This window comes from Phalacrocorax aristotelis, chromosome 5, assembly GCF_949628215.1.
Source record: "Phalacrocorax aristotelis chromosome 5, bGulAri2.1, whole genome shotgun sequence".
Taxonomy (NCBI): Eukaryota; Metazoa; Chordata; class Aves; order Suliformes; family Phalacrocoracidae; genus Phalacrocorax; species Phalacrocorax aristotelis.
In genome coordinates, this window is record NC_134280.1 from 55439893 (window position 1) to 55460973 (window position 21081).

General features: G+C 36.6%; 1 protein-coding gene across 1 annotated transcript in view; it reads right to left on the bottom strand.

Moving 5' to 3' along the window:
• Nucleotides 1–21081, bottom strand: part of OTOG (otogelin) — a 106281-nt gene that overhangs the window by 4163 nt on the left and 81037 nt on the right. Inside the window, exons 39-55 of the mRNA XM_075094663.1 lie at nt 20702–20838; nt 19141–19230; nt 18618–18801; nt 15933–16153; nt 14881–15019; nt 12574–12768; nt 11495–11707; nt 10658–10762; nt 10181–10291; nt 8854–8955; nt 8313–8411; nt 7548–7588; nt 6338–6413; nt 5240–5418; nt 4338–4442; nt 3784–3903; nt 2424–2469 (exon numbers count right to left, since the gene is read on the bottom strand). Of these exons, the coding sequence (XP_074950764.1) occupies nt 2424–2469; nt 3784–3903; nt 4338–4442; nt 5240–5418; nt 6338–6413; nt 7548–7588; nt 8313–8411; nt 8854–8955; nt 10181–10291; nt 10658–10762; nt 11495–11707; nt 12574–12768; nt 14881–15019; nt 15933–16153; nt 18618–18801; nt 19141–19230; nt 20702–20838 (2163 nt within the window). The remainder of the gene's footprint in view (nt 1–2423; nt 2470–3783; nt 3904–4337; nt 4443–5239; nt 5419–6337; nt 6414–7547; nt 7589–8312; nt 8412–8853; nt 8956–10180; nt 10292–10657; nt 10763–11494; nt 11708–12573; nt 12769–14880; nt 15020–15932; nt 16154–18617; nt 18802–19140; nt 19231–20701; nt 20839–21081) is intronic.

Genomic DNA, 21081 nt, shown 5'->3' on the forward strand with positions numbered 1-21081 from the left:
ACACGTGCAGCAAGCTAAAGACTATGCAAGTGCTTACTACCAACAGTACATTGTTGGCTAACAACAATGCACTGCCCACACAGTGCAAAATGATAAACAAACCAAAACCAAAATATGAGCCACTCTGAACCATGAGCAGTTATACTACACTGCAGCTTTTGGCATAATCGGGTAACATGAGGCCTGATGTTCCTATCAGGGAGTACATTGTTGGAAATCAACAATGATGCTGTTTGGGTTGGTATTACTTATTTCCAGAAAAATGTACCTGTGTTACAGCTAGCATAGGCTGTAGGAGTGACTGGGCTAACAGGGAATGGGAGGAGCATTGACACTGAAGAACCTGGTAAGAATATTACATATTGAACAGAGTACACGTTACAGAGGATCCCCTATCAATATGAAATATTTTGGAGTTATTAGACTTCAGCATATTTGAGAAAAGAATTTAACCTTAAAATATCTGTATATTACAAGATCACAGAATGGCTGAGGTTGGAAGAGACCTCTGGAGGTCATCCGGTCCTACCTCTCTGCTCAAGCGGGGATCATTGTGTCAGCAGCTCAGGACCATGTCCAGGTACTACTTGCACTACTAAGCCTAATGTCAAAACCAGGAAGGATCTGTTCTACACTGGTATAACTAAGACAATCTGCTACCCTAAATTTAAGTTGTCCTTTGGGGCTAAAAGAAAGAAATAGTATAATTTCCTCTGAGCAGTGTTTGTAAAACTCTCTGGGTTTTGATGGAACTCCTGGGACTTAATTCAAAAGAAAACAACAATCTGATAACCCTTCTCATAAAACGTCTCACACAATTACAATTGACTAACAGCTCTCACGGCAGATTTGTTCAGAGTCAGAATGAACTACATGATTCATAGAGATATTATATTGTCTATAAACAAGTGTGAAATCCAGACGATATAAATCTACTTGTAAATGCATCTCAGAAGTCACTGGATTTTTCGAGGGTTTAATTTTACTTTGTGATGCATGCCCCAGATTAATAACTTACTTTTGCCTGAATTATTTAAGAGTGTGGTTATGATCTTTGTCTAAGTATAGTAGCAAGATCTTCTGCCTCGCTGTAAAGTAGCTTAATGGATTTTTAATGGTCTTAATAGATTGTTCAGAAGCTGGTTTATATGGCTGCTAAGGTACTGAAGGGTAATGTCAGATAATCAAAAACTAATCTCAAAAAGCCTGTAGACAATCAGCTACAGAACTAGGACAAGTGCTTGAAACACAGGTCCAGCAGAGTGAAAAAACATGAAGATATATTACCATTCCCTTACAGTGATCAGGAGCAGGAAAAGAGCAAATAAATCCTCCACAGTTTCAACAACCTTTGTACTACAAAAAGTAATACATAATGAATAACACCAGAAGGTACCTCCCAGTTGGCAACATATATCCCACTGCAGTAACTGCACGTGGTACCATATCTGGTAGTCATGACCATTGAAGTCCTATCCCACCCAGCAGGAAATATCTGCACTTTTCTCCAGCTCTCTCCCACTCTTTATTTCCTACTGTCTTGAGCTTTCTATTCACTATTTCAGCCACTTATGCAAACGAAGTGAGGTTTTTGCACTTTTTAAAAGATATTATACTGCCCAGTATAAATTCTCTTTTTCAATTGCTTATAACATTGTCAACTTCAAGTATTAGAGCTTAAATTCTTCAGGTTAGGTGTCTGCCTCAGGCTAGGTTCTTCATTAAATCAGCCAAAATGTTTCAGCTATGTACCAGTGTGTTAAGAAAAAATGTAGTTAGCTCTTGATTTATACTAAGATTTAGCGTATTTGGAACCTACTTTATAGGGAATTGCTTTATTTTTTCCAGAAAACCTTTATGAGTTCTCATAATAGTCAAAACATACCTTGGCAATCAAGTAGGAAGGGATTTTTAAGTTGTGAGTTCTTTTGAAAGATATTGCCTGAAAGCTTCTGAATCATGTCTATTAATGTAACCTAAAACTATATTACAATCAGATAATTATTTACAGCATTAACTTACAAACTGCATAGATCAATCTTCATTTTTGCCAAATATGAAGATATGAATGTAGATGAAGCATGTTTTAAGGTGCCTTCCAAAACGCAGTACCTTTTACTATACTAAATGAAGTTACTAATATTTTGAGGAGTTTCACATGAGAACTACAAAATATTCAAGGTAGCAATTTTAGTGACTTGGCCAGCCACAATCACTAGCAGTGGAATAAACCCTTCAACGTTAAACTACTTTCTTCTGATTCAACTCCACTCGTTTCACTGGTATTTACACGGAAGACTGGGAAAAGCATGGCCTCTGAGATCAGTGAATCAAGTTTTCATGCAGGAAAGAATCAACCTTATTACTAAAGTAACAACAAACCAGACAGACTTGTGAGGCAGGAATCATCACTCATCACTTACATGTTTTGCAGCATCCTTCTAAGAATGGTACAACATAGCCTCCAACCTGACCATGAGAGAAATAAAAAGGAAATAACTTGATTTTTTTCAAATATTCATTCTCATATATCTGCACTATTAGAAATATCTGCTCTGATAAAGCTCTGCAATGTTATTCAGGCAAATGTAGCACTCTGGTGAATTGATGAAGGTTTGGCTGTAAATGACCAAACTTGACTGTTTTAACTCAAGTGAGTATTAAGTGCCTGTCACTGAATGCCACCACACATCACCAGCTATCAAAATGCCACATTTGGAGAGGGAACGACTGTGTTAAGTCTTACTTCGTCATGTGTTACTTAGAGTAAAGCCCTGACTTCTTGTAGAGGTCATATTGACAATCGCAAAAAACTCATTCTGAATTCAAAGCAGGAAGAAATCTCATCTAAATGAGAAGCCACCCACTCCCCATAGTGGAGAGTCATGGCTGCCTTCAGCGCTGTAGCATGAAGTACTCCCCAGAGTACTGCGGGAAGAATAGGTGCGGCTTTTTAAAAAGCTCTCTCAGGATTACATTGAAGGAGAGTTCAATTTTTGATGTTCACCTCCCTATCTCAAGCCATGATGATCTACCTCAAATCATCATGAAAGCCCTAACTTTTTTAGTTTGCCTAAAAGAGCAAAGGGCCTTTCACCAGCTGTGTAACTGAGAGTCTCTCTGAAGAACCAATCTATTGTTATCTATGAGGAAGAACTACAGCCTCCTAGTTCCTTTAGGACTGTTCCCTGCTTGTGTTCATCACTCATTAAGTATCCTCCCACCCACATGTAAATGTAGAATTACAGAGAGCAATATGAGATTGCTCCATTCAAACATTTCCTGGCATTTAGTCTAATGTCATTTTGCAAATTGAAATAGAGCTTTTGCTTCTACTGGAAAACTAGGCCAAAAAACCTCACGTCTCACTGTACAAAAGATCTTCCTGATACTCAGACAATCTTTCATTTTCTTCCACATTTTTGACCACTGTGATGAATCGAATTGCTATATGCAGAAAATCAGTTAGAAAGGAGAAGTTCAACCCAGAAAAGCATCCAACTTCAGACAGCTGTATGAGGACTAGTTTGATAATAAAAGCCCCTATGAAATAAAAAAAGGTATTTCTGAGAATAAGAAAAGTTCTCTGCATCTCTGTAGCTGGGCAGTCTGGTGGCACACTATACGTGTATAGACATTTTCACCTTCAAATGCCTGGGCAAAAATGCAGGCATTGCAAGAATCAATAATTTCTCCCTCTTGAAGTCAAAATGTCTTTTGTCGGTGTTAATCTTTTCATGCAAACATAAATCATAGCTGGAATACAATGTATTGAACACTGACCTTCACACATTCAGTTTCATTAAAAGGTGGGCAGCCAACTGAAGAGGAAACCAGAACTGGCCCTATTGCTGTGTTAGTGCATTCGTATCTGATGCAGTTTGAAATCCAAACAGTACCAGGCTGTTAAAAATTGTAAAACAGAATCTTTACCCAGCAGCTCAGCAAAAACAGTATTATAAGTATATATTATGTAATTCCATTGAATGCCATCTTCTCTGAATCAAAAGGAATACTTATAGCAAAACATAATTTAGATGCATGTTGATGTTCTGTTTAAGTACAGAATCTAGAAGTCCATTAAATATATAATGTTAAGCAGGTTCTAAGATAGCCAAGTGGATGATAATCCTCTGATATATCAAAATCCCTTAATCTTTGTAGACAGTTATATGATTGACTCTCCAAGAAATTAATGTGTGTACATGCAAAGCTATTTCTAGTATTTGGCCAAATAAAGCTCTTTGCACATTTTATATGGCAATGTGTGTACAATATCTCATAATATTTTGTTTACTTCTAAATATTTTGAAGGAATAAGACATGTATGAACTTACCTTAAAATTGGAAACTGTGCCATTACTGAAAGTGTGGAGACAAGACAAGTTCTTACAGCTACCACAGCAAGTTGTTAAATCTTTTGGAGGCTGATAGACTTGGTTCTGCCAAAATCAAACAGATTATTCCTTGTATGAAATCATCTTGCAACTCAACATTTTACTATTGTAATGGGCAGATTTTTTTCAGGTAACTGATTTTAGGGGCTACTTTTAAATAACTTACAAAACTGCATCGCTTACGTTTGTGCACACTGTACATTCATGAAGTTTTTACAAAATACCTTTGATCTTAATTGAAGTAAATGGTGAGAAGTTACAACTCAGAGAATGAACCAGTCTTTCTACCATTTTCAAATGCGAGCCTGACAGCTTAATTCAAGAACCACTGAAATTTTGGCTTTTTACACATTAGACATCAAGGAAGTACGGAATTAGGAAAAGTAATCTATATAACATTCCCATGGTAATGTGTCATACTTTGTGAAAAGACAAGGTATCATCAGCTTATTTTATAAAGCTGTTTTCACCACATTTAGAATTATTCTACTGTTTATAATTATTCTCTTCCCAATTCTTATTGAGCTAATATCTGCCAGAAATTTGTACCAGTTTGTGCACAATGCAGCTAAAGCTATACAGGGATGCAAGGTGGCAGTATGCTATTAGTCCAAGGTGGCAGTATGCTATATACATTAGTTTGGATAAGATTTACACAGGGGAGGAAACAATGAAGGAACTTTTATAAACTTCTATCAGAAGTGCAGTAGCACATCATTAGAAGGAGATCTCACAGTTACTCTATCTTGCTCCTATGACTGTAATCTACTCAACAAAACTCAATGAATTGTAATTAAGACCACCAGTCACAATATACATATCTGAAACTCTGAATTTCTTACAGCTTTGCACTTGACAGCACAGTCTATTGAAGACATGTTTATTCGGTAGTATTTAGTGGAGGGATCAATCACATTTGTACAAGAAGAAATATGGCAAATGCCATCTGCACTGTGTTCCACAATTGTCTGTCCAGGAAGCAGCACACCTCTCTCATTACTCAGGCAAACTTTGTCTCTCACTACAAAAAAATGCAAAAATAAACAACATGCTCAGGACAATCAGCTGTTACAAAACTCTGTTTAAAAAAAATGTTTCAAACAGGAATGGAAAAAGCTACTCTACCTCTTTAAGAATGATGGGTCAGATTTTCAAATATAAACTCTTAATAGTAGTATAATGCTTTACTAGAATCACTAAATTATTTGAAATATAACCATGAATGAAATATAAGATATAAAATATAGATAAAATATTCTATTAGGTGCACCACCAAAATGACAGTGGAGGCTTCTTCAACTGATTGGTTTTGTAAGTCTACTTCAGGATAACAAATGTACCTGAAAAATATCTATTTCTCCTCACCAATTACTGAGGGCACAGAAGATAATCAGCTCAGAAGTATATGTCCGTGTTGTAAAAATCTAGCCAAGGACAATGGTCAACTGGGTGTCCCAGAGGAATTATTTTTTCCTGAGTTTTCTCAGATGCTATTGGTCATACACTAAGATGAATTTGCATGGTGCTGAATGCTATCTTTGATCTTCTAAAGCACATAGCATGTCTAACAGCTCCTGAGTAGACTCATAATGGGGTAGCAGGACTCTGAGTGTGTTTTAATTTCTTGTTGGAGTCCTTACTCCAGCTTAGCAATATGCAGGCTGCTTAGTAAATGCCACCTAACTTTCCCAAAACTCTGTCTGCTGTTTCCCTGCACAAGACCTCCTGCTGCAGGAACTAACAGAAGAACAGGCCATAATCAACGAAATATTTAGCAAGGGGTCCTACTTTTTGCCTTTTCTTACACTATTTGTGAATTACATCAGTCAATTCTTTCCTCCTCAGTACCATGTTCAAAGTGAACATCCAATTTATAATTCCTAATTTACTTTAGCACTTGAAAGGGTATTTATTTGAATTAAAATTATTTTCTGACTTACCACATTTGTGCTTAACACAGTTACAGATATTTTCTGTGCTGTTCTGGAACTCTTCATCTATATGAAGTTTCTGCCCCTAAGTGTATAAAAGCAGAAAAAAAGAGAAGTGAAACAACAGTCTTTTCTTATCTGCATGATGTTTTTCTTTTAAACACCTTTCCTTCAGCATCTGAGTAGTAGTATCTCTTGCCCCTAGAAACCTATTTTAAATCCACTTTCATCGCCCATAGGAACATTTAATTTTGTAATGATAACCAAATGGGATTTTTTTTTTACACCTGAAAACCAGGAATGGTTGTTGGTGTCAGTACAGCAGACATTTAGGACAGAAAGGACTAGGCCAGGCCAACAATGAAATGCCTTTGTACAGAAATCTCCACACAGTGTGGAGTGCATTCTTTCGTGGAGTAAATTAATGGACATAAATAGTATTACAATAGCACAGATTTAATTTTGCATTTATTGTTTATAAGTATGCATGCTAAGATTTTTCTCCAAGTTTTCTGCCAGTCCTGATTCCTTATGGTCAAATTTCTTCACCTATGAAATGAAAGTATTAACAACAGCCTTGCTTACAAAGTATTTTGAAGTTCCTCTATAAAAAATGAGTACTATTTCCAGTTCCTTCCTAGGACTCCAAATTATTATTTTTATCAATTATTCCCATCACAATATTATTTTCTGGATTAAAAAAATGACAAGCAAACTCAAAGCACACCCAGTACTGACTGAGAAGCTAACCCAGCAATGCTCCTAATCATTTTTGTTATGCAGAACAAGTCACAATGAAATACAGTTTAAAAGTTCTGCTTACTCAGCAGTCTGAGTGCATGATATATGTTAACATATTCACTATAACAAATAATATTAACAAAACAATGATGTTTTAAAGTATTTAGTTCTGACAATTTAAAACCAAAATTTTACCCTCAGGTGCATGAAAGCAGTTCCACCCTACAAATACTTCAGGGCAGGATATGGTCATAAAAAACTGCAGAAATATCAATGCTATAAGCCATTTTATTCTGCAAGATAATTAAACTGAACTGGCTTCTTAAAAATGGATATATCTTCTTGTAAAGCATTAAAAAAAAAAAAGAGAACGACATGGCATTTCATATTTCACTGATAAAACTGTTAGTGAAATACTGATAAATAGATGTATTAAGAAGTTAATAAAAAATACTGACAGAGAAGATAAATTTCATACCAGTTTGCACTGAGGTTTGGGGATCGTTTCACATGCACATTCTGAAACAAAATACAAGTACAGAAACAATAGATTATAAAGTTATATGCCATTTGCTTAAAACAGAGCATCGGAGAGAATAGATATTCCAGATTTACAAGTTGTCACTGACAAAGTTCTGCTGGTTTTTGAAATATACCCATCCGGGGAGTCTGGAATTATGTTTGATTTTTATTCCATCCTGAAAATTAATACCAGCTTCTATGAGCACCTTTACTTATTATAGTTTACAGCATTGTATCAACTGCAATCCACCTGAACATACGAAAAAAAAGATGATCATGCTAGCCATTAGTCTCCTTGCAGTTATGACAATCATTACAATCAATATGAAGCAATGGAGAATTGTGTTTAAAGCATAACAAAAAGAGGTATGATATACTACCGTCTTTCTGAACTAGCAAATTCCTGATATGTGAACCTAACCTTTTTGGTTTGTTTTTAAAAGCCATAAATAATTTACTATCTCTTACAAAATTTTCAAGATGATAAGTCACCCAGTTTGGACAAGCATATTCTACAGTATGCAATCCCCTTGTGAAGCAAGAAGAAATAAAACAGGCAAATGAAGAAGTTATGCACCATGAGATGACTTTTCTGTATCATTTGTTTATGAGCAGATCACAATGCTGTAGCTGGCTTAAACCAGACTTAAACCCAAGAGGCCAAAGCTCTTGCCAACATCTTATTGTCTAAGGCAACTAAAATGAAAATCAGTCATTTTACCACATGTCCGAAAGGGGCAGCACTTCTCTGGGCTCCATAACTCCACCAAAGACATGCCTAGCATACATTTGAATTCAGGACAACGATGTATTTCACAAACTAAAATTAAGGAAAAGAAAGTTCAATAAAAAAAGGTTATCTTAATTTTGATTAATGGAAATATGAATCAAGAGATAGTAAATGACTTATTCATAATAAATATATTTTGAAAACATCTTTCTTGAAAAGACTAATAATTGAAATTTAATTGTTAGCCATCAGGTAGTAGTAGCATGGAGAACAGCTACTCTACGCAAATATTTAACACAGTTTTAAATCTCCAGAATTTGGGGCCTGAAATTACTCATTTGTCTCCATGACACAGATATTCAGATAACGTTTTAGGCACATGACATTTTAAAAGTAAAGATTATTTGTTCAGGACTACACAGATGCACAAGTGGAAATGTATCTCTAATCCACTGCTTTTGGCACTGAACATCCACGCTACAAAATTTGATGTGTTCCTATTACTTAAAATATCAAAATCAAGTCAACTTACTACACTGGTATGCAGGGCAACACCTGTCTGTAGTGTTGCTATCCACAATAAGAACTTCTCCTTCTTGACATTTTGGTATTTGATCAGAGCAAGCCCCGCATGCTGGAGAAAACAATTATTTAAATGTAAACCATAGGAAGACATCTTACTACCACTTAGGAAAGATGCCCATAAGTTTCTCACAGACACATATGAAAGAGAAGAGAGATACTCAGCATTACAGTCCCTTATAGTCCTTATACAAGAGGCTAATTTTCAGTGCAGCTTCCCTTTCCTTTTTCCCCTGCTATAAAGAATGAATGCATTGTTTGAGAGTCAGATGACACAAACAGGATTTTTTTTCTCCCTTTCTGCTATGAAAAATTTTGCTAGATTTTCTCTCTTACCAAGTCACCCTCCTGTATACAGGAATGCTCCTCTGCCCAAATTACAGGATCTTTAATAGCTAATATAGGGCATCTCCTGTGATCACAGTATTATCCTCCCACTTGAACACATATGAAAACCACAATAGGTAATTTTTGATATGTACAGTGCAAAGACTCATTATATCAAAAAAGAGGCAGAAGGACGCTGTGTGGACAGAGGGCCAAACACAGCACATCGTTATCACATGATCAAAGTGACCCTGATTACTGTAAATAACAGATGTAATTCAAGTTTTCTATTAATGCTCAAATTTTTGCACAGAGAAGAGCTAATCAAGACTACTCAGCCTTTGATTCACAGATATCTATGTGCAAAAATAGAGTAAATTAAATAGTACCTCATTATCACTTTATTATAATAAAGAAAACAACCGTATGGTAATACAGGAACTCCTGTATTCATGCCAAAAGTGCAATTGTATTATTGAATTAAGTCATTAAAGGCCAAACCCCAAAAGAACTGAAAAAATTTGCGTAATGCTCTCAATTTGGATATTTACCATTGAATCAGGTGGGCCACAGCTGATAGAAGAGGATATTGGGAGCAAGAGCTCTTCATTAATAACTTCAGTCTTCTTCTAATAAAATATTCATGCAGCTAGTCCACACACTGTACATGTCTCTCAAAAGCCCTCAGCTCCCTCATCCATGGGCTCCACTACCGCTCCTCCACAAGACCAAAGAATACTACTCAGCGGCACAAAGATGTTTTGTGACCCTTGATGGTTGTTGCCATTTCTCATGTTTTGTAAACTTAATGCCCACTTTTTAACCACTTTCAAGCCTTACTATGTTGGAAGAGCTGAAGAAAGTACAGGGAGCCTTAATTGACAAGATAACAGTAGACACCATTGCACGTGCAAAAAAACTTGTAGTCTCAACCAGTCAGGATACTGTACCACATATATAGGAAATGCAGCAGGTACTCTCCACCCGCGCAGCAATTAGTGTTTGATCAGCTTGACAGCTTGGCATCTGCTCCATTGGTTCACATTTTGCTGGATCACATTCTGAAAAAAGTACAACAGATGTATTATTTTGTATGAAGTATAGCATTCTTCCTTTGTTATGCTATATTGCTAAGAAATGGCAGTGCAGAGCAGAGAAATACTACAAGACCCTTTAAAATTTTTACCTTGTATCACAAGAGAGCAAAGACACATTGTCTCCTTAAACACAAGACTCCATCATCATTAATATCTGCTCAAATTGAGCCACAGACCAACCCTGGGCTTTTAGGTGAAAGAGAATTTTGTAAATGGCCATACTTAGAATGATGTCTATACTACCTACCTTTTTGCTTCTAAGCTGATCTATTTAGTTTACTGAATGCCTTTTACAGGGTGAACTTTTTTACCTTTTCAAAAGAAACCTACCACAAACGTAGTTTGGACAACAGGATTCTTCACTGTAGTAAGTGACCAGCTTTTCCAAGCCATTACACTCAGGGATTAGGGGTTCACAGAGGCTCTGATTACAAACTGTTACATAAAGGGAAAGAAAAAAAACAACCCTTCTAAACTATCTTATGCGTTTATAAGTTGAGTAGAGCAGTGGCAAGCAGTATTTGCAGTTTGATACCCCAAATCTCCCTATAACAACATGCATATGAAAACTGCAACAAACTAGCAAAAAACCCCGAGGCAATATTCAGAAGTGTCTGGCATTTGCAAACTAGAGCTGAGCCCTTGTAAGAATTTAAAAAGAACTCCTGTGGAAAACTCACTGCAACATCATCCCAGGTGATAAAAACATGAAATCTGCTTGCAATTTCTTTTTGACTTTCTAAGTTAAACAAGGATTAAAAAAAAAAAAGCTTTTATGTCCTTTTTTAACTGTTCACTTTGTAAATTAGGTAAACAATCATCTGATCTTTTTTCCAAGTGATTAGTTATATCACTTATTTGTATTTGGACATTAAAACTAAATTAGTAGCCTGTACAGCTGAGAAAAACACAATTCACATCCAAAAAACCAGAGTTATTTCAGTCCTTATAACCCTTGTCCCCTCCTCCTACCTCTCCCCCAAAACCTATGGGATATTGAGCCAAATAGTACAAAGTTTCTACAGTTTTCTACATAATTTGTGAATTCAAACTGAAGTAACTTCCATTCACTTCAAAAGTAGGATGTGTAACAGGAAAACAAACCACAGAGAAAGGATATCTGGATATTCCAGTGGGTAGTATTCATAATCATTAAGGAATACTTACAACAGATCTTCTGAGGACAACATGTCTGATCACCAGGAACAAGCAAGGCCACTTCAGCAAATCGCTGACAGTCTGAATTGTGGATATCAGAACAGTTGTACTCCACTGGAATAATGGTCTCACTGTCAACACATTTTTGCATACAGCATCCACTCAATGAAGCTTTCCAGACCTCACCTACTGCACGAGGTGCTCCTGAGCTGTCTGTACAAGCTAGATCAGGACAATAGAAAACGAAAGCAATTCCTTTTTACTTCAAATTTTGACCACCATTTTCTTCCACAGCAAGTGTGGAACTATAAAGCATAAAAATCCCAGAGTTCTGAAGGCATCACCTATCTCCATCACCCCACAAAAAATTGAAAGAGGAGACAGTCTGAGACTGAGTTTGTATGGGAAAGTAAGACATTCAATACCCTCCAGAGGATCAGGGCCTCCACTTTGGTTTGTGTCTCCACTGCAAAGCTAGTCACTTAAAATCCCAATCCAATCCTTTGTTTTTAAAGCAGTGATCTGAAAAGAAGTTACTTTTGTATTTCACACATGGCAAAGCTATCATTAATTCACCATGCTTTATGTAATCTGATTTACAATAAACTGCATCTTTCAGGTTTGTGGTGTTAGTATTAGGTATTGGTCCACAATTTAGTGTACTCAGGCAGAACTGTAATGAAAATAAGTATCAATGCTGGCAGAAAGAACATAGGACATATACACGTATTATTCAAAATGTGTAATTAACTGTTGCTGCATGTCTTCTGAATGCCATTTAGTATCAATAGGTTGGACACCTTAGCAAAGGGCTATGTGAAAAGGAGGCCAAGACTAATATACTTAGAATATTAAAATGCATAAACACAAGCAAAAATTTCCTTTTTGATGAGCATCCTCCAGGTGAACAAAATTGTATGTCACAAGGATATTCCCTGCTTGCTCTCCTGTACCGTTAACTTTTACTGAATACCTAGTCCTCAACTGAATGACCCGCACAACATCAGGCCAGAACTCGACATACTATTACTAAAGCATCCGACCACTAGATTGTAGATAATAAAGAAGAAAATCACATCCAAACATACCACATTTTTCTTCAGGAATACAGACAGCAGTATGGGCTCGGTGAAGGATGGTCCCTCCAGCACAGACACAGCCTTCTGTCAACACTGAGCAGGAGTCTGAGTCCAGAGAAGCAACCTCATTATTCTGACAACTATCGGCAACCTCGCAGGCAGCTATACAAGCCTGATAGGAGAAGTTTTCAGAGCAGGGGAAGGCTATGACAGAAATAAATAAATCAGTCATTCTGAAGTTTTAAGCAAATGAGGCAGTACCTAAGAGAAGATATTATTGTCTTCCTGTCAAGTTCTAGTGCTTGCTAACTCAGTAGGATCTACTAGCCTAAAACACTGATACAGACCAGTTACCTTTTACATGACAAACTCAAACAAAAGGAAGTTGTGAGCACTTTTACTTCTCTTCTTCTTCTAGTAACATTTTCGTCAGGCTTTGGTTTGCATTTTGGCAGTAGAGATATCAAACCATGCATCAGAGTTGACACAAAGTAATTTAAACTTCAACAACATTTGCAAATACTATACAGATGAATAATACAATGTTCTGAATCATTCTGAATACTTTGCAGTGGCTAAAGAAAATACAGCAATTACTAAAGGGCAAAGCTTTATCAGTTACAAAAATACATACATAAAGGCAAATTCACCATTGTTTTACACGGAATAAGAAAGAATGGGATTAACTCATTACTATATTTAATAGATATCCACATTAATTAATCTCTTGCATGTATGTGTTATTTTTAAGTCCATGAACACAGTTAAATTTAACATTCTTTATACTACTAATGTAAATTCATTGGCATGTTATGGATCCATGCAGGAATAGAGCAAAAAAGTATCTCATTTTGATTTAACTTTTCCTATTGAAAACTTAACATGATCTTCCATTGGTTCAAAACAGTGATTAAAGCTTCATAAATATGGCAAACAGAGAATGACTACAAATGCCAACAGTGTGGTTCTGTGAACTACCAAAATACATGATCCTCATTATGTAATGATACCTAAATCATATAGCAACACCATCTGGAATCATGATAATGAGACAAAGTCCAGTTCATAAAGGGACTGTCTGCTCAAAGATGAAGAAGGTTCCAGTTTAGACTTTAAATATTAACTGGGAAAGGAGGCTGTTTTTATTCAGCTCCTTGCTACTAAAAATAGCCATAATGCCCCACAGGAAATACATGTTAGAGTCCTGTAAATAGAGGAACTCAGGCTTTTAAAAATCAGTCTATAGCATATGAACACTTAGTGACCACAAAATCCAGATGACTTCGTGGTTCTTCCTTGCTAGGCATGCACCACCAGAGGTCACTGTTGTATAAAAGTAAGAGAATGCTGTGTCCCTTCCCAATGGATGGAATGCATAACTGTATTTACAGATATATTTTGTGAGATGTCTTGTTAAAGATTGCTAGTAAAATCAATACAAACAGAATAATTTTTTTATTTGACTGTTTCTAAGCTTTAGACTCCCTGACTATTACTTGCAGGGCATTACAACATGCCTTCACAAAGCCTGTACACATGTACCCACCTTAAATCACTATAAAAAAGACATCACTTATGATTTCTATGTACAGTGGGTTCTCTTGTTTTTGGAGATCATGCTTCATAAGTCTTTCCCTTTCAAGCACTGAAACCACAGGCCTCCCTATGTTATCACTGAGTAGGGCTTTTCCTAGGCAATCACTGACAGCATAAAGCGATCCAAGTCTTATTTACTGACAACTACAGATCCTATTTGGCCTTACACCTTAGTATGCTGCTATGGGAGATGTATTCTGCCAGGATACTCTAGGTCTCAGGTTTTACTCCTTACTTTCCACCTAATCTCAGAGGTGTTTCGTTTCTCTAATCCTTTCTCCAAAGACAGCTTTCTGGAGCAGCATCAAGCAGACATGGCCAATTCAAAGTACCACAGAACTTTCTGTGGCTTCCTCCTTTCCACAATCAATTCTATTGTGTTTTGGTTTTATTAGTGGAAAGCAGCTAAGAGAAATGAATGCTACATTGCAAGTGAGATTTCACTTCTACAGTAAAGTACACTGTAAGCCTGAGGTAGACTTCTGAGCAAGGTTCTTAGCTTACCTTTTCCATCTGTGAAATGGCTATAAGGATCCTGATTCCTTTTGCACACCGCTTTGAATTGTATCAAAAAAATGCTGAATTTATTATCTCAGTAATGACTTCCAAAGTACAAGAGGACTCAAGGAGCACTGGTATTTTCAACTTATAGTGACACTTATATCAGGAAAATTTTGTCTCTGTGAATACTAGAGGTACATATACATGCAGAATACTTACGGCAGTAATCAGAGCTCCTCCATTCAATACAAATATTAAATTTGTTGCACATTGCCACATAGGCAGCTAGCGAAATGCATGGATTTTGAATGTACTCAGTGTCTTGAACCCATATATTACAGAACAGCTCAGGAGGAACCTAAAAAAGAAAAATAAAAAATATTGCAACTTCATAGAGACCCTGCTAGGTAGGAAAAAGACTGACCTTTTAAAATACTAGCTACAAACAACAAAGCCAAAAGTTCTCGGTTCAGAGTAAGCAAGAGGCCACCAGCCTTGACTGGTGTACAGATGCCACCAGTATTTAAAAGGAAGGCTTCTTGAATGTTGAAAAATATAAGGCATCCTCATATTCCTCAGTTTAATCTCTTATAAGTGCCAAGGCAAGAGCTAATACAGTTTTTCCAACAGAAGGCATAATTACTTATTGTTCCTTGTCCTTCCTTACCTCCATGTTTTTGTCTATTTTTGGCCTCCTCTTCATCAAACTCAACAATATACAAAACGTGAAATGGTAAATGTACTCACATGAACGCAAATACATACTTCATTGGCACACTGTGAGTTTGTTATTTGCTTTTGGTTTGCTTTAAATGGTCTGTTCTTCCCTCTCAACTCTCTAAGCTGGAACTCCTTGTCTCTAGAGTCTTTCAGAATGCAGGCTGTCATGCTACCTATTGCAATTTGGAACTTGTTAAATTACTGAACACTTAAGGATTAATTAAATCCTAAAACTATTTTATTTTACTTTGCTCTACATCACACTGATACAGTGGAATTAGCTGGGACTGATTTATAAAGGAGAAGGTATTGTCAAAACAAACACGTATATTATGAATTCTGAAAATGTCAGCTGCTTATTGCAACTCCCCTATCAAGCTGGCACACTCATAAATTATTTTTACCTTGGAACTGTAGATACAAAAAAGTATCTATCTCATTCCACAGATGTGGTTATGTGTAGTGTCACATTGATGAAAATATCAGGTATACAAAATTATATCAGAAATGCATCTCTCTCAAAATGTAAGCTTCCAAAATACTTAACATACATAAGGATGACAGCTGCTGAAGGTCTGGTTCAACACCAGTCTTAAGCACTCTGAGCAGTCCATGACTGAGCAATTAGTTTCCTGATGCCTGTCTTCTCCAACATACTTTAACGTGTCTGGCACTTGCCAGCTGTCTATAAAAGTCGATGGAGCATCACTTTTGCTTAAAATTGTCCTGTTGGGTAGCATCAGGTCATTTTCCAAGCTTCTATCACAAAAACCTGAGTATTACCAGAAATAAAAAGCAGGTTAACACCACATGGTTCATTCAGAAGGATGTTGGAAACAAGTAAATAGCTTTTAAAAAATGTTATCAATATGACAGTTTCATAACCCACAACAGATGTGGGAAGTCTCTGGTAGGATCAAAACACACAAAATTCAGACAAATTAAGCAAAGCAAAAGTAAAGATGCATCTATGAATTAAGATGGGTGAAAGGAAATCTATTACATATCAAAGAGCTGTTCAGAGAGGCTGGCTATGGCACACAGGCTTCACCCCTCAGTTCCACAATAGTATATAGCAACAAATGAAAACTGTAAATATTATCAGAAAAGGGAACTACCATAAAATGCCAAGATGCTTATCTGATACTGTACTTCAGAAATACTCTATTTTTCTACTTATACTTCTGAGAAATCTTAAGAGCTACCATCAAATTGCAGGTTTTGGCCCTTCCAGGTATACTTATATTACCCCTCAACAGAAAAAAATAAAACTTTTCTGTATTCACTTCTCAGAAGGCAGCATCACATTTCATTTATGTTAAAGTTGGGTACTTGGCAATTTTGAAACACTTTGGAGCAAAGGAAGCAATGTAACACATGGAGAGTGACTTTGCTCAGCACAGAACATTCAGGTACTACAGTAGTGTCCTCTGGAAGGTCCTTTAAAAGCCAGCAGGTACAAAAAAGCAATCACAATTACTGATACTTTTGTATCAGACTTCTAGAATATTTTCTTCTGATGTCTCCACAAACTTACAGAATCATAGAGCGGTTTGGGTTGGAAGGGACCTTTAGAGGCCATCTAGTCCAACCCCAGCTGCAGTGAGCAGGGACATATTCAAATAGATCAGGTTGCTCAGAGCCCTGACCTTGAACATTTCTAGGGATGGGGCCTCCACAACCTCTCTGGGCAACCTGTTCCAGTGTTTCAACACCCTCATTGTGAAAAATTTTTTCCTTATGCCCAGTCTAAATCTACCCTCCTTTAGTTTAAAAGTATTACCCCTTGTCCTGTCACAACAGGCCTTGCTAAAGGGATGCTTACTGCATCAAAACTGAAATGGTGCCTTCAGTTTTATCTTTTGCATGAAGCTGAGAAATCAGGATCTACCAGTACTGCAGTTCAGCCACAAGACATCTGAGAAAGCACAAATGTAAGAAGCAGACCAAGACAGAAAGCACAGGAGATCAGGGTAGACTAATTTGTCCTGAAAAGATGCAGTACATTTAAAGCAGGCTCTGGTAAGTCACACCAGACAGCACTGTGCAGGCAGATCTATGCAGAGAATCCCAATCAGAGATGAATTCCAGAAAAATACAGCACATTCTGCACAATATCTAAAGAAGCTGTAATTGGTACATCATCCACAGAAATGTCTTGTCATCTAGTTAAAGCGCTGTGTAAACCAGGAACGTAAAGTTCCCAGTTCTCCCTATCACATTAATCAAACAGGTAAAGGCAAAAGAGACTTTCAGGATAACTTTAATCAGGCTTACTAAAAAATACAGTCTTTACTTTCTTGTTTCTGTTTGATCTAATTACAATAACAAGTAGCCAAACAGAGCAAGAATGATGTTGAAAACAAAAGTTAGGGCAAATTACAGATAATCCATTTTCAAAATGGCAGTAAATTCAAACTCTCTTCCTTTGCAAGAAGCACATTACTGTCTGCAGGACTTGGAACCGGACCGAGCTATCATCGATATTTGATACTAAGCTACAGGCATTTGCCCTTTCTGAAACTGGAAAGATATCCACTGTAATTATATGAACTCTGTAACCCTAGTTTCCAGTTCCAATTTACAGCAGATAAATTTACAGATTCAGGTGTCACAGTAGGGATTTACATTAAAAAAATACATACTTGCAAAAGGTATAGTGCCAACAGCTTACTGAAGGCTGTTTTTTAGAAAGAAAGAAGCTATGCGACGCTATTGAGCAGACCCAACAGAGTGCAACGTTACGGTTATTTAACCCATTACTATTAAGAAATTCCCTCTGAACTATTTCCTCCAACAGATAAACTAAGATTAGTTCTCTCAAGTTAACATTTCCTGTGAATTCTGACCTTTAGAAACCGAAAATAGCACATATCCCTTCCTATCAGGTGGATATCAAACACTAAATCTGTAAATGACCTTATTTGACATTATGGATTTATGCCTGACTTACTTATTTGGGTTTGGTTACAGCAATCATGCCTGTGGTTCAATCAGGTTACAGTCAGAAGCAACAGTATGGGTAAAAAGTTATTGCATGGATTGGTATCAAACATCATTTCAACAAAATACAAAACTAATAATAATTTAATTTTAATAGTATCTTAAACTTTGCAATGAACTGCAATAACTCTTTTGGGCCAGATGCTGCAAAAAAGAGTTTATATAATTAGGAAAATGCGCTTTCCTAGCAAAGCATATGAATGCCTTTATTTCTTGTGTTACTCTCTACTTACCACATAGTCCCAAAGCTCTTGGTTCTCCGGTACTATTAAACTCAATAATCATCACGCCTGTGTTGTGAAACCACTGAATTCTGATTTTTGTTGGGGTCTCAACTGCGTACTTGAAGCCTGAATCCTCAACTTTGTACCCATATTTTCTAACAGTAGGCCAAGCAAATCTCGAATTTATTGTTATCTAAAATACACACAGAAAAGAGGTTAAATATCAGGTACCAAGTGCTGTAGGTACTAATTTCAAAAGAAGTCAGGCTCACCTCCACAAAGATAATATAGGTACTAAAGAGACTAACAGTTTATGTGCCTTGCTCTGCAACTTACGTCATTAACTGTCCTTGTATCACAGTTTGACTCTTTGAATTTACAAGTAGTTTACTAAATCACAAAGTTGGAACAATGAATTATATTACCTATTGTGTCCTACTCTAATCTTCAGTATCCACATGAGGAGGCAGTTGATTAGAGAAATAAGATGCTATCTAAAATGCAAAGAAAAACAAACCCTCAAAATACTTACTTTTCTACTTAAACGATTGATAATAATTTGGTTTGATACATAGGTTAAATTCAACGTTGCCAGGCACAAAGAAGTTGAATTTGAATTACTCTGTGGAGAAAGCAAAAATACATCAACCATGGTCATGATGTGCAAGAACTTTACATATTAGCTGCTTATTGTTTTTGGGTACTGGGACATTAAGGATTTTTTGGGGTTATATTTTTAAGAGAGGAAAACTGCCGCTGATTGTAGTTTCAAGTCTGGACTACAAAGTTAATCTGTATAGCATTCTTACAAAATAAACAAACAAAATATTATGATCTCATTGTGTTCAACAATTGTGTTGTATCACCCAATCTTGAAATTACAACAGAAATAAAGGTTTTCGGGGGGTGGGGGGTGGGGGTGGGGGTGGGGGAATGCAGTGGACTAGCTGTTTGGACACCAGAAAATATGAACTACGTATCTGAAGGTGAGCAAGAACAAGACTGGGAACTATGAATCAATATGATATATGAAAGATACAGAAATACATGCATAATTTCCAAGCTACAAGGTTCTAAACAAAATAGAAAGCACTGAATACAACTGTAAAACAAATCTGAAAGTCATAAACAGATTTCCTTTTCCATATCAACCATACTGAGCTTCTGGAATTAACTTCCCTAAGGTGCTACTTGGGACCAAACTTTGTGATGGACATTTAGACAGACATCAAAATTTCCTAGCATTCATAGAGGAAACTGGTGTTTAACGAGTTTTGTAAAGGCTCATGAGAAATTAACTCTTCATGACATAAAGTCAATCTACACTACCCATTAGGCAGGATATCCATTAGGGTTTCTTTCTTCCCTCTCTGAAACAAGTATTTGCCCCTGCCAGAGACTTGAAATGCACAGGGTGGTCTAATTTAGTCTAACAATCCGTCAGTATTTTATGGCTCTAAAGATTGGTGTTCCCAGTGCAAATTTCTCCATATGAACACAGATAAAAATCATGCACTGAAATACACTGGTGGTACACTATGGTGGTACTTATTACATGATGTCATTCACAGAAGCAGCTAGGCAATGGGAACAAATTAGAACACAGGAAATTCCACACAAATATGAGGAAAAGCTTTACTTTGAGGGTGACAGAGCACTGGAACAGGCTGTCCAGAGAGGCTGTGGAGTCTTCTCTGAACATATTCAAAACCCACCTGGACGCCTCCCTGTGTGTCTAGGTGTCCCTGCTCCAGCAGGGGGGTTGGACAAGATGATCTCCAGAGGTCCCTTCCAACCCCTACCATTCTGTGATTCTGTAATGAATATCCATTTAACCTCCTACCACCTGTCTATTTGACACATATAATATGATAACATGGACCTACCTCTCATCTTCCAGCTGTTTCAGAAAGAACTATGCATATACAGTCAGGTGATAAAGTGCTATACAATTCGTAAGTGCTGTAAAATGCAGGTACAATTCATAGATATTGCACAGAGGTTAATAATTTACCACAACTATGCCCTCTCTTTTAAGATACATCTTATTAACAGCACTGAACACCATTTGTTAGCTGATAAATGTCAGTTACCATTCTACAGTCAAGGACATCGATGGTTATAGTTTCATCTCGAGTTTGACTAACAACATAGGATGCTTCTTTGAATAAAGCCAAATGATTTCCATCATAGGTTACAATGCTCAGATCAGAGAAAATTGTGCAACGACCTAAGAAAAATGAAAATAAATTACATGTTTTTTCTAACTTATTTTAGAATTTATGTAAATATTATAAAATATTAAGATAAACAATAAATTTTATAAGATTAGCTTACTAGATTTTCATACATGCAGCACATATTTTCAGCTATATTTGATGCTGTTGCACCTCTGTAAATGGACAGCAGAGTCAAATCCTGTGTATTTCTGTGCGACAACCTACAGGCCTCTGCAATCAGTTATTTTCTTACA